At 41.2% G+C, this 12,633-nt stretch overlaps 1 protein-coding gene across 11 annotated transcripts in view; it reads left to right on the forward strand.

The window, feature by feature from the left end:
• Window positions 1–12,633, forward strand: part of NIPBL (NIPBL cohesin loading factor) — a 299,958-nt gene that overhangs the window by 284,798 nt on the left and 2,527 nt on the right. For 10 of the 11 annotated variants that reach the window (XM_008168695.4, XM_008168692.4, XM_065598870.1 and 7 more), the window contains 5 exons: window positions 1,099–1,206; window positions 2,931–3,131; window positions 3,587–3,733; window positions 11,337–11,638; window positions 11,928–12,102. In XM_008168695.4, coding sequence (XP_008166917.2) covers window positions 1,099–1,206; window positions 2,931–3,131; window positions 3,587–3,733; window positions 11,337–11,638; window positions 11,928–12,102 — 933 coding nt within the window. Of the gene's footprint in view, window positions 1–1,098; window positions 1,207–2,930; window positions 3,132–3,586; window positions 3,734–11,336; window positions 11,639–11,927; window positions 12,103–12,633 lie in introns of those variants that run through there. The other variant, XR_010602148.1, reaches the window with a different exon arrangement.

Consider the following 12,633-nt stretch of genomic DNA (forward strand, 5'->3'; position numbering starts at 1 on the left):
AGCACTTATTAAATGCATGATGGCATGCTCTGGTTTCTATTATATGATATCAGACCCCAGTTAGTGTTCAGGCATACTTACATCCATGGTCTGTCTTCTTTAGATTCTACTCATTAGATTCTTTTGCCAGCATCTTTCCCCACAAAACACTACATTGGATTGAAGTTCCGAGCCAATGTTAGGGCTATCTGTAGTTTATTTTCAAGTAATTTTCTTCACCTGTGAATCTTAGCTAGATAGTGTTTTTTATCTATTACAGTGAAAATCTATAGAGGTGTGGCTAACAAGGGAAGACTAATTTACTTACCTGTATCCATAATCTCCTACATATTCTTTTTTATCCTTCTTTCTGTTTTGGAAGAATTCTGGGTAAATATTGAGGAAATATCTCAAGTCTCAACTGGATAATTCCCAGTCCAAATTCTGTAACAAATTTATTTGAGATCCATATATTTTAAATATATTAATAGCTTCCAAGTTTCAGGCTTGCCATGAGGCAAATTACTAGGCCCTATCTAGTCTCAGAAATTGAATGTGTGCTCAGCAAATGTGTTTTCTAACTTTTTAAACACCACTTTTAACTCTGTTGTCAGCAACTGGTGTAGACAGACATTGATATTTCAAAACATGTTAGCGAGTTGTGTCAACCCTAGAGTCTCCTGGACCAAGGATCCTAGGATTGACCATGAACTGTTAACATGTTTTGAAACACTACTGCCTTTGTCAATATAAGTGCTAAGTGGTGTTTAAAATAGATCAACAAATTGAGAAAAACACCTCATTTTTCTAGTATGGGGTCCTAGAGTGTGGCCCAGTGGAAGAGAGATATTGGGAATACCACCTGTGTTCTGGCATAAATTTTCATTTTTTAATATGCTTGTGTCCTTGGATCATCTCCCCTCTTTATAACTTGTGCTCTTGCCTAAAAGAAGCCATTAAGCTGTAAGTCGCATAAGATGTCGTATTCTAGTTGTTCAACTATTAACAATTTAACATAAATAATAATGTGAGATAAATATATGCATACAGCAGTGCACATAGACACATACATTTTTGGTGTATAATGCCTTTGTATATTTTCATCTATTTCTTTTCTAGTGTGTGCCATATTTAATTGCTATGGGCACAGATCCAGAGCCCTCTATGCGGAACAAAGCTGACCAGCAACTGGTGGAAATAGACAAAAAATATGCTGGATTCATTCATGTATGTAATTCTAACATTACATAACTTAAACAAAATGCTGATTCTCTGCTCTCTGAAGAGTCTAGAAATGTACAAGTCCAAACTGCAGGAATTGAAGAATATGGTTGTTTATCTGTTTATTAATTCTACCTGTGTTGGGGAATTGAGTTGTGACCTCTTCATCTGAAACGATAGAGTTGTGAAGGAGCAATTTTTTCTCAGAGTTTAAGATTTAGAATATCAGAAATGGGAAGCATTCCTAGTTCTTAATATTTGCTCTTAAGTGTTTCATTCAACCTTAAAACTCCCTTACTTATAATTGTTAGTAATATCTTGCTCATTGAGTATCACAGGCCAAGTAACTGTGATCATCTGTTTGGTCACCACATCCCCAGCCTTCTGCCCTGCACCCCTCCAGCCCTCTGTCCTGACCTCTGAAGCCCCCACACCCCCAGCCCTCTGCCCTGCACCTCCACACACCCCCAGCCCTCTACCCTGACCTCTGAAGCCCCCCGCACCACCAGCTTCTGCCCTGCACCTTCACACACCCCCAGCCCTCTGCCCTGACCTCTGAAGCCCCCCACACCACCAGCCTTCTGCCCTGCACCTCCACACACCCCCAGCCCTCTGAAGCCCCCCACACCCACCCTTCTGGGGGTGTGGGGAGCTTCAGAGGTCAGGCCACACTCAGCCCACTGCCGGCCTGGATGAACAGAATGCCAGGCTGGCAGCGAGCTGAGCAGGCTGGTGGCGTAAGATCAGCATTTTAATTTTATTTTAAATGAAGCTTCTTAAATATTTTAAAAACCTTGTTTACTTTACATACAACAATAGTTTAGTTATATAATATATAGACTTATAGAGAGAGACCCTCTAAAAAACATTAAAATGTATTACCGGCACGCGAAACCTTAAAGTAAAGTAAATAAATGAAGACTCAGCACACCGCTTCTGAAAGGTTGCCTACCCCTGGGATAGAAGCACAGGCCAAAGCACAGGGAGTGGTGGGTACGTTGGCTGGTCAGGCATCCAGTTGATACTGAAACTGGAACAAATCCTGGGCTTAACTAAAATCAGCTGAGAGACTGAGGCACATGCAGATAATTGGGATTTTGTGTTTGTCATCCTGTGCACGTAGAGTGAGGCGAGAGGGTTAAGACATATGTAAGTTCAAAAATTCAAATTCGGTAGAACACTCAGTTAGGGAAAACTTTACAACTTTCAACATTATTCCTGTGGAAAATCGTTTCAAATGTATGAAATATCTGCCTGCTCTGCTGAATCATCATTTTAGCTGGATGCTTCTATTAGGGCAGTTAATAGAGAAACAACAATATTAATATAAAACAGTCATTACACTTCAATTTCAACACCCCCTTGACATGAATGGGACTGCTTTTACCTTTCTTACAGCTATTTTGGTCTATTTGCAAACTCAAGAAAACAACGCTGCATCAGTTTATTTGGAAATTTAACTGCACACCCAGAATGGCTAGAGGCTTTAAAAAAAAAAGCTTAAATTTTACAATAAATATCAGGGTTACTACAAATCATGGGAAAAGAGTAAATGTGCAGGAAATGGTAGGTTTTGAAAATTGTGTTTTTAATTTGAGGCTACTGAAAATAAGATGAGGAAGACATTAATTTCAAATGAAAATTTATCAATTCGACAAAATTATTTTTCTTTTTGTGTGACTGTTTTGAAAGCCACAATTTAAACAAAAATAAATATTTTATAATTTTAGATGAAAGCAGTGGCTGGTATGAAGATGTCTTACCAGGTACAACAGGCAATCAACATGTGCCCAAAGAATCCTGTAAGGGGCTTTAGGCATGATGAATCCTCCAGCGCTTTGTGTTCACATCTATACTCCATGATCAGAGGGAACCGTCAACACAGACGAGCCTTTCTAATTTCTTTACTCAACCTCTTTGATGACACAGCAGTAAGCATTACATAAATGTACCTCATTTAAAAAGAAATTAGAATAAGTTTTTCATAAAATACACCGTAACAAGTTCAAATGATGAATGTTGGTGTCCTTCCTTTATGTATTTTTGAGACTTGGTGAATTTTGGCCTGGCTAACTTTATTTCCATAGTCTTTTTTATTTGGCTGCAAAACTAAATGTATTTCCACTTAAATAACATCTTCATCAACCATTTTATATCTACTTAAGCCCAGTTTGGATAGAGCAGGAATAATGCAAGTTCACGTGTCAAGAAAACTTTGCATGTGCATAATGTTTTCAAGGCAGAAAAGTTACTTTGGATGAAGTACATGTTGACTTTTTACCCCAAGACCCATTGAGAGCAATGCAAAAACTAGACTATAATGTTTTTTTGTATGTGTGTATTATATATATATTTATATAAAATGTTTATTTTTTTAAACTTGCAGAAAACAGAGGTGAATATGCTCTTGTATATAGCAGACAATCTAGCGTGTTTTCCTTATCAAACACAGGAAGAGCCACTGTTTATAATGCATCATATAGACATTACACTGTCAGTTTCTGGTAGTAACCTATTACAGTCATTTAAGGAGGTAAGTGCATTTATGATTTATTAATAACTTGTTGCAATGAAGTTATGTTGACACCATAATGAGTACTACTCAGTCATTCCAATGTTGCACACATGGACAATAAATAACATTACTTTGCAACCAATAGCATAAATCACTCTCAGTTCTGGCAAGGTGTGACAGATCCGTGTTCAGAAACTTTCAGGATTTTTCTTTAATTTTGAAAGTCAGTGGAAAATATTAGAGATGGAAGAAAATAAGACTGGCATTGTCAGATGTAATGTTTGTCAGGGAGTGGGGATCCCAGAATCCAGGTTACTTAGGTCTAGGTCCTTTTAATCCTTCATGAATATCTGAGCCATAAGCAGTCTAACTTTATTGGTATGTTGCCCTTGCTACTCAGAAAATGTTTTGAATGGATCTGCCTGGTGGCAAAGTTTCTATCTATACAGCTCAAATATATTCATTTACTTTGCCCGGATGGCTCTTCACTTGCACTTTTCTTCATCATAGTGTGTACATTTTGTGCCTCTTAATTACAAATAGCTTCACTAGTAATTTTTTGAGCTGCAATAGTAGTTGACTCTTTCAGTTATACTAAGCATCATCGATCTAGGCCTCTGTGAGGGGGGAAGTATTTTAAATCATAGTAGCGATTTTGAGAGATAAGAGCTTAATTCACTGAATTAAAAACAAAACTTTGTGATCTTTACTTATGTATATGCAGAACAAATGTGCAAGTGATAAAAAAATTTGAATTCCCCTTTGATTTCCTCACCTGTATTCTGCCCACTAGTCCGTCTCCACTGTAGTATTACGAAACCACTGGGCAGTTTTCAAACTGTTGCTTTTTAAAGAACAATTTGCCAGTAAAACATTTTTGATTAAATATTTACAAAATAAAATAACATCTAATATTTTATATCTAAGATATAATGCATATGTAGTATTGTCAAATGGTTTGTATGAATGAGTTTGAGATTGCTGCTTTACTAATGAGTGCCAAAGTCATGAGCAAATTATGCAGGACAACTCGAATAAGTGACAATGAAACCTTTATACCATACCAAACTATCATGTATTCCTTATATATCACACATTATAACGAACTATTTCAGAAATGTTTTAGAATTCTTATTTTATTACTAATATTTAATATTGCTAATAGGTACTAATAATTGCATCCTTCTGCATATATAACTAGGTGTCTTAGTTATCATGAGTCCAATCATACAGTCATCAGCGAAAATATAATTTAGCAATTTCTAATTGACCTAAAATAGCTTTTCTATACATAATAATATTTTATACTGCAGCAAAAATTTAACTGTTTATAAAGGGTCCTCCTATAGAGAACAAGAAATGAAGTAAATGTGAATCTAAAATGTCAAAACTCACATTAACGTTAGATGTTAGATTTGCCTGTTTCGTTATTTTGCTTGTCCAATTTTTTGAGAAATAGGTACAAAACTCATATTAATTGGTCTTAACATATACTGAATAATTCTTAAAAGGTTCCTGTTAAGATAATTTTCCTAGTTTTAAAAATGTGAACAATTAATTGCTTGTAGTATCTAAAACTAAAATCTGTTAACTTACTGTTTCTTTTCTTGTTCTCTAAAGATAGCATATTGACTAGATTCCTGCTCTGGAGTCTTGGCCTAGAGTGAGATAGGCAGGAGCATCCCTTTTTTCACCCTTTGATGCACCGCAGGTGTGTCTCGTATACAAAGCCCCAGGGCTTTGGGGCCCTGTAAAGCATACAATTTTCATTCTGTTCTGATTAAATTCAATAAAGGAGCTCCCCACTGGAGCCAGGACAGGTGCATCCAATGCCTGCCTCCTCTCAGTCCTGCAGCTTTGTTTAGAATGTGAGTCTATATCATTTGCACTTTTTGTCTGTCCTGCTCTCTGTAGGGTCCCCAGTGTTCTGGCATTACTTGTTGGTGCACTGCTGTTTCTTTAAGTCCATTTTGATTTGATACCATTTCATCCTTTGAAGTCATCAGGATCCAGACTGAGGGTGGGTTTTCTGCACTGCCACAGTTCGGATGTGTCTAGATGGCTCCTTGATGTTTCCTCAGTAGAAGATGTACAAATGGCGTACCTGGCTTTCACTGCATCAAATCTCCTTGTGCAACATGCCAGTGTAGGTTAAAGGCTTTTCTGCTGGTGTGTTGACACTGCTCAAATATGTTGTCTTATGTCTCTTTTCTTTCTTCTAAATTTGATGAATGTGTTGGCGTATCCCCGAGAATTGGAAACATTACCCCAAACTCTGGTTGTAACAGTACCTCAGATCTCTTGAGGCATCCATTCAAGACATCATTAAAATTAATGGAGATATCCCATCTCCTAAAACTGGAAGGGACCTTGAAAGGTCATTGAGTCCAGCCCCCTGCCTTCACTAGCAGGACCAAGTACTGATTTTGCCCCAGATTCCTAAGTGGTCCCCCCAAGGATTGAACTCACAACCCTGGGTTTAGCAGGCCAATGAGTTTGCAATTGTGGGTGCCTGTAACTGGACAACAAAATCAGTAATTAAGCAATTAAATAAGTAACCATACTTTCAGAGGTGCGGATGAGCATACACTCAGACTGCGTAGGTACTTAAATATGGATTTATGGCCATTTTATAGGTGGATCTATAGCCTCTTTTGACTGTAGTGTAAGGATGGGGGAGGCGAAGTTGCACATAAATGTCAAGAAACTCCGAGCAGTCCGGCTGGCAGTCTTCCTGCCCCATCTGTCGGGCAAGGTAGTACGAGTCCTAACAGACAACACAACCTCGATGTTCTACATCAGCAGGCACGGGGGAGCGTGCTCGTCAGCTCTCTGCCAAGAGGCACCCCATCTGCGTCAGCCACGAAAGCCACCTGGAAGCTTGTCACCTTCCCGGTGTCAATTATGCTGTGGCGGACCAGCTCAGCAGGGACTTCTCCTCTCACCATGAGTGGTCATTCCATCCAGAGGGGGAGCCTACATGATCTTCCAAAGGTGGGGAACTCCCCAAGTGGACCTGTTCACTACCAGACAGAACAGGAAATGCCACCAGTTTTGTTCTTGGCAAGGTCTGAGCAAGGGCTTCCTCTCCAATGCCTTTCTCCTGTCATGGTCAGGGAGCCTGATGTTCGCGTTCCCTCTGATTCCACTCATCGGCAGGGTCCTGGCAAAGATCAAGAGAGACAAAGTGCAGGTTATCGTGATTGTCCCAGCATGGCCTCGCCAATATTGATTCAGCACACCCATGAGCCTGTCAGCAGCCCCTCCCTGGCCCCTGCCCAACCGTCCAGACCTGCTGCCACAGGACCATGGCCAGCTCCTACACCCCAACCTTGAGGAACGGACTGTTCAGAAGGAGTCCCAACAGGTCCTCCTGGGGAGTAGGAAGCCCTCAACCAGACTGACTTACCTGTCCAAGTGGACGAGGTTTTCCTGCTGGGCGTCCAAGCATGGCATCTCTCCTTCGCACATTTCCATACTGGCTGTCCTGGACTACCTGATCCATTTGAGGAACCAGGGCCAGGCACACTCTTCCATTAGAGTGCATCTAGCAGCCATCTCCGCTTTTCACCCGCCGGCCATGGACAGACAGTGTTTTCCCATGACATGACGGTCAGATTCTTGAGAGACTCTTCCCGCAGGTACGGACTCCTGTGGTGCAGTGGGATCGTATCTTGGTTCTCTCTAGGCTGACCAGCCTGCCCTTTGAGCCACTGAATTCCTGCTCCCTTTCCCACCTGTCCTGGAAAGTCACGTTCCTTGTGTCAGTGACATCGGCAAGACGGGTCTCTGAAATTAAAACCTTGACCTCAGAACCTTCGTACACAATCTTCTATAAAGATAAGGTTCAGTTGCGGTCCTGCCCAGTCTTCCTGCCAAAGGTGGTCTCCACTTTCCATGTGAACCAGGACATCTTCCTCCTTTTCTCCTTCCTTCCTCATTAACCACTCCCAAACTGAACAAGACCAGCGAGGAGAGGCGTCTTCACGCCCTGGACTTCTGGAGTGTCTTGGCTTTCTACTTAGAATGTACCAAGCTTTTCTGAAAATCGACTCAACTCTTGATCGCTACAGCGGATAGGATGAAGGGTCACCCGGTGTCCTCGCAGAGGATTTCCAATTGGATCACCTCATGCATAAGGACCTGTTACGACCTGGCTGGGGTTCTGCTGCCGCCGCTTGTCAAAGCCCACTCAATGAGAGCTCAGGTGTCTTCAGCGGCCTTCCTGGAGCATATCCCTATCCAGGACATCTGTAGATCTGAAACATGGTTCTCTGTTCACACATTTACCACTCATTTTGCCATTACTCAGCAGGCCAGAGATGACACTGAGTTCGGCAGAGCTGTGTTGCAGTCTACACATCCATGAACTCCTACCCACCTCCAGGAGTACTGCTTTAGACTCACCTAATACGGAATGGACACGAGCAAGCACTCAAAGAAGAACGGACAGTTACCTTTTCCATAACTGGTGTTCTTAGAGATGTGTTGCCCATGTCCATTCCATAACCCTCCCTCCTTCCCCACTGTTGGAGTTTCCAGCAAGTAGGAACTGAGGGTGGGGGGAGCTGGTGGCGCCTCTTGTACCGTGCCATGCAGGCACCACTCCAGAAGGCACCAGAGCCGGTCCCCTATGGATTTTGCTGAGGGAAAAACTTCCTGCACCGGTGCGTGTGGTGAGCACACACACCTAATGGACATGAGCAACACATCTCAAAGAATGCCAGTCATGGAAAAAATAACTGTCTTTTTTAATGACTGACTTCTTGAGTATTCTACCATACAGATATTTATTTCAGTCACAAATTGTACTTCATAGAATCATAGAATATCAGGGTTGGAAGGGACCTCTAGAATATCAGGGTTGGAAGGGACCTCAGGAGGTCATCTAGTCCAACCCCCTACTCAAAGCAGTACCAATTCCCAACTAAATCATCCCAGCCAGGGCTTTGTCAAGCCTGACCTTAAAAACCTCTAAGGAAGGAGATTCCACCACCTCCCTAGGTAACCCATTCCAGTGCTTCACCAGCCTCCTAATGAAAACGTTTTTCCTAATATCCAACCTACACCTCCCCCGCTTGAAACTTGAAACCATTACTCCTTGTTCTATCATCAGGTACCACTGAGAACAGTCTAGATCCATCCTCTTTGGAACCCCCTTTTAGGTAGTTGAAAGCAGCTATCAAATCCCCCCTCATTCTTCTCTTCTGCAGACTAAACAATCCCAGTTCCCTCAGCCTCTCCTCATAAGTCGTGTGCTCCAGCCCCCTAATCATTTTTATTGCCCTCTGTTGGACTCTTTCCAATTTTTCCACATCCTTCTTGTAATGTGGGGTCCAAAACTGGACACAGTACTCCAGATGAGGCCTCACCAATGTCGAATAGAGCGGAATGATCACATCCCTCGATCTGCTGGCAATGCCCCTACTTATACAGCCCAAAATGCCGTTAGCCTTCTTGGCAACAAGGGTACACTGTTGACTCATCCAGCTTCTCGTCCACTGTAACCCCTAAGTCCTTTTCTGCAGAACTGCTTCCTAGCCATTCTGTCCCTAGTCTGTAACAGTGAATGGGATTCTTTCATCCTAAGTGCAGGACTCTGCACTTGTCCTTGTTGAACCTCATCAGATTTATTTTGGCCCAATCCTCTAATTTGTCTAGGTCCCTCTGTATCCTATCCCTACCCTCCAGTGTATCTACCACTCCTCCCAGTTTAGTGTCATCTGCAACTTGCTGATAGTGCAGTCCTCGCCATCCTCCAGATCATTAATGAAGATATTGAACAAAACCGGCCCCAGGACCGACCCTTGGGGCACTCCGTTTGAAACCGGCTGCCAACTAGACATGGAGCCATTGATCACTACCCGTTGAGCACGACGATCTAGCCAGCTTTCTATCCACCTTATAGTCCATCTTATCCACCTTATAGTTTAGGGAAATTTACAGGGAAATTATTTCTTTCCTGCTCGTCAAGAAACAAATGAATATTTAAGTGGCATTTTGGCACTGGCATTTTCATCTGCCTATGATGTGCGCTTACTTTAGCTTCAGAAGATCAAAAAACATTCAGATATAGGGAAATCCCTAGCTCTGTCATACCAGAAGCACAAGACCAAGAGAAGGAATTGAGTTAAATGATACCTTCAGAGAAGCCCAGTTACACACATGTAAATTTTCCTGTCTCCTTAACATGCACATAAACATTGTTTTGTTACACTGCTTAACCAAAATTTTGTAAGGATCCCTTTTAGTGTTTTGTTAACAATATTTTGATAGCTAATTTTTCTTTTCCTGAGATTAAATAGAGCAGTCAATCCTGCTTATAAAATGTTTTTTTGATTTATTGATTTTAAAAATATTACTAGTTGTAAGTCTCTCTATTTCGTTCTGCCTGTCTCATTCAAGTGGGCTTGAACTAATTATAATACTTTGTATGCATTTGTACATTCTGTGTTTCCTGAAACATATTATCGCTATATAATAGCAAATGTGGTGATAAAATTTCCTTTACCTTATCCACATTATCAACATAAATATTTCCTTGGAGAGAAGCTTTGCATGTATGTCATGGCCCCTGAGAGCATATGAAAACCTCTGTCAGATTTTAAGAATAAAACTGTTTGAATATTTGAACTCTATCTAGAAAGGCAAACAAATGATATTTTAAGACACTTGTTCATATTCCTATTAATCATAAAAATGGACAACAGCAAAACCTGCCAAGAGTGACCACTCATGGCAGTTAGAAGAAGTGGTCACTTGTAAAAGGTGGTCTCTCTTCAAAGGTATGGTATTGCCACCCTTACTTCTGTACTGCTTCTGGCAGCGGCTCTGTCTTTAGAGCTGGGTGGCCAGAGAGCAGTGGCTGATGGCTGGGCGCCCAGCTATGAAGATAGCACCACTGCCAGCAGCAGCGCAGAAGTAAGGGTGGCATGGTTTCCCAACATCCAATCTCAATGTTGTGATCAGCACTCAAGTTTTGGACATATATGAAATTTTTGTTTCGGAACAAGAGGTTTATACTTTTAACATGTTTTAGTCATTGAACTACAGTTAAGTGTGCCTACTTTAAATTTTAGTCTGTGAATTTCAAATAATCTGTGAACTAAAAACATTTTTAAAAAAGGCAATTCGCACACTTAAGAGAATTGTGATTATGGACAGCGCTGTATTATTGACTAGGCCGACAAATTTTCAGGGGCGGAAGCTCCCCTCCGTGCCCCGCCCCCCTGCTCCAGCTCACCTCTGCCTCCTCTGCAAGCGCGCCGTGGCGTCCTGTTTCTCTCCCCTCCCAGCGCTTGCACCGCGAAACAGCTGTTTCGCGGGGCAGGGAGGGAGGGGGGAAGAGCGGGAACGCCACACACTGGGGGAAGAGGCTGGGCCGGGGGCGGGGATTTGGGGAAGGGATTCAATAGGGGAAGGGAGGGGGCAGAGTTGGGGCGGGGACTTTGGGGAGGGGGTTGAAATGGGGCGGGGAAAGGGCAGAGTCGGGGCGGGGCCAGGGCAGCAATTATTTCCCGGCCTAGGGGTGGCAAAATTATTAATCCGCCACTGATTATGGAAGGATCTTTTTGAATGGTATCATAATTCTTAAATATTTGTCATCTTCTCTGTCTTCCAGTCTATGGTAAAGGACAAAAGAAAGGAGAGGAAACCTTCATCTGATGAGGAGAGTGAAAGTGACAGTAATAGTGAGAGTGAGAGTGAAAGTGAAAGTGAAGAAGAAGTTATCAAGCCTCGGAAGTTACGTAAACGTGTAGACTCTGATTCAGATTCTGGTGAAGAAAATGATATAAATGCTGTGATGAAATGTTTGCCAGACAATTCAGCTCCATTAATTGAATTTGCAAATGTCTCCCAAGGCATATTGTTGCTTTTGATGCTAAAACAGCATTTAAAGAATCTTTGTGGATTCTCTGATAGGTAAGAATCATACTTAATGGCAGACTGCTCCTCGTCTTTTAGTTTAGTGAGTTCTATTCAAGTGCATGGTTATTAACTTTTAAGCAATGGGTTTTATAACATGCAGATCTCATGAAAAAATATATCTAGTTAAATTTACTGCATTAATGACATATATACAGGATAGCAATAGTTTCCTTGCTTACATTGACTGATGCCTAATTAATACAGAATAAGAAGAACAGAATTGTTAATTTTAAAGCCAAAAAACATTTTCTCCTAAATGTCTGGGTTTTGTTTTCTTTAATAGTAAAATTCAGAAATATTCTCCATCCGAATCTGCAAAAGTATATGATAAAGCAATAAATAGGAAGACAGGAGTGCATTTCCATCCGAAACAGACGCTAGATTTTCTACGGAGTGATATGGCTAATTCCAAGATCACTGAAGATGTGAAGAGGAGTATAGTAAAACAATACTTGGATGTAAGTAGAGTTGTACTAGAAAACAATTTTAACCTTCTTCAGCTAGATCAGGGGTAGGCAACCTATGGCACACGTGCCGAGGGCGGCACGCGAGCTGATTTTTCAGTGGCACTCACACTGCCCGGGTCCTGGCCACCAGTCTGGGGGGCTGTGGATTTTAATTTAATTTTAAATGAAGTTTCTTAAACATTTTAAAAACCTTATTTACTTTACATACAACAATAGTTTTGTTATATATTATAGACTTATAGAAAGAGACCTTCTAAAAATGTTAAAATGTATTGCTGGCACGTGAAACCTTAAATTAGAGTGAATAAATGAAGACTCGGCACACCACTTCTGAAAGGTTGCCGACCCCTGAGCTAGATTATACAGCATAGTTTTAACTTGTATTTTGAACAATTTTAAACTTTGAGTATTTGGAAGGTGGTTTTGAATTTTTAATGTATATACATTCTGAAATACTGATGATTTGTGAAGTATTGAGTGCCGACAATTCTCTTTGATTTAAATGTGTGTTGACAGTGTTTA

This window comes from Chrysemys picta, chromosome 6 (genome assembly GCF_011386835.1).
Source record: "Chrysemys picta bellii isolate R12L10 chromosome 6, ASM1138683v2, whole genome shotgun sequence".
NCBI classification, from domain to species: Eukaryota; Metazoa; Chordata; order Testudines; family Emydidae; genus Chrysemys; species Chrysemys picta.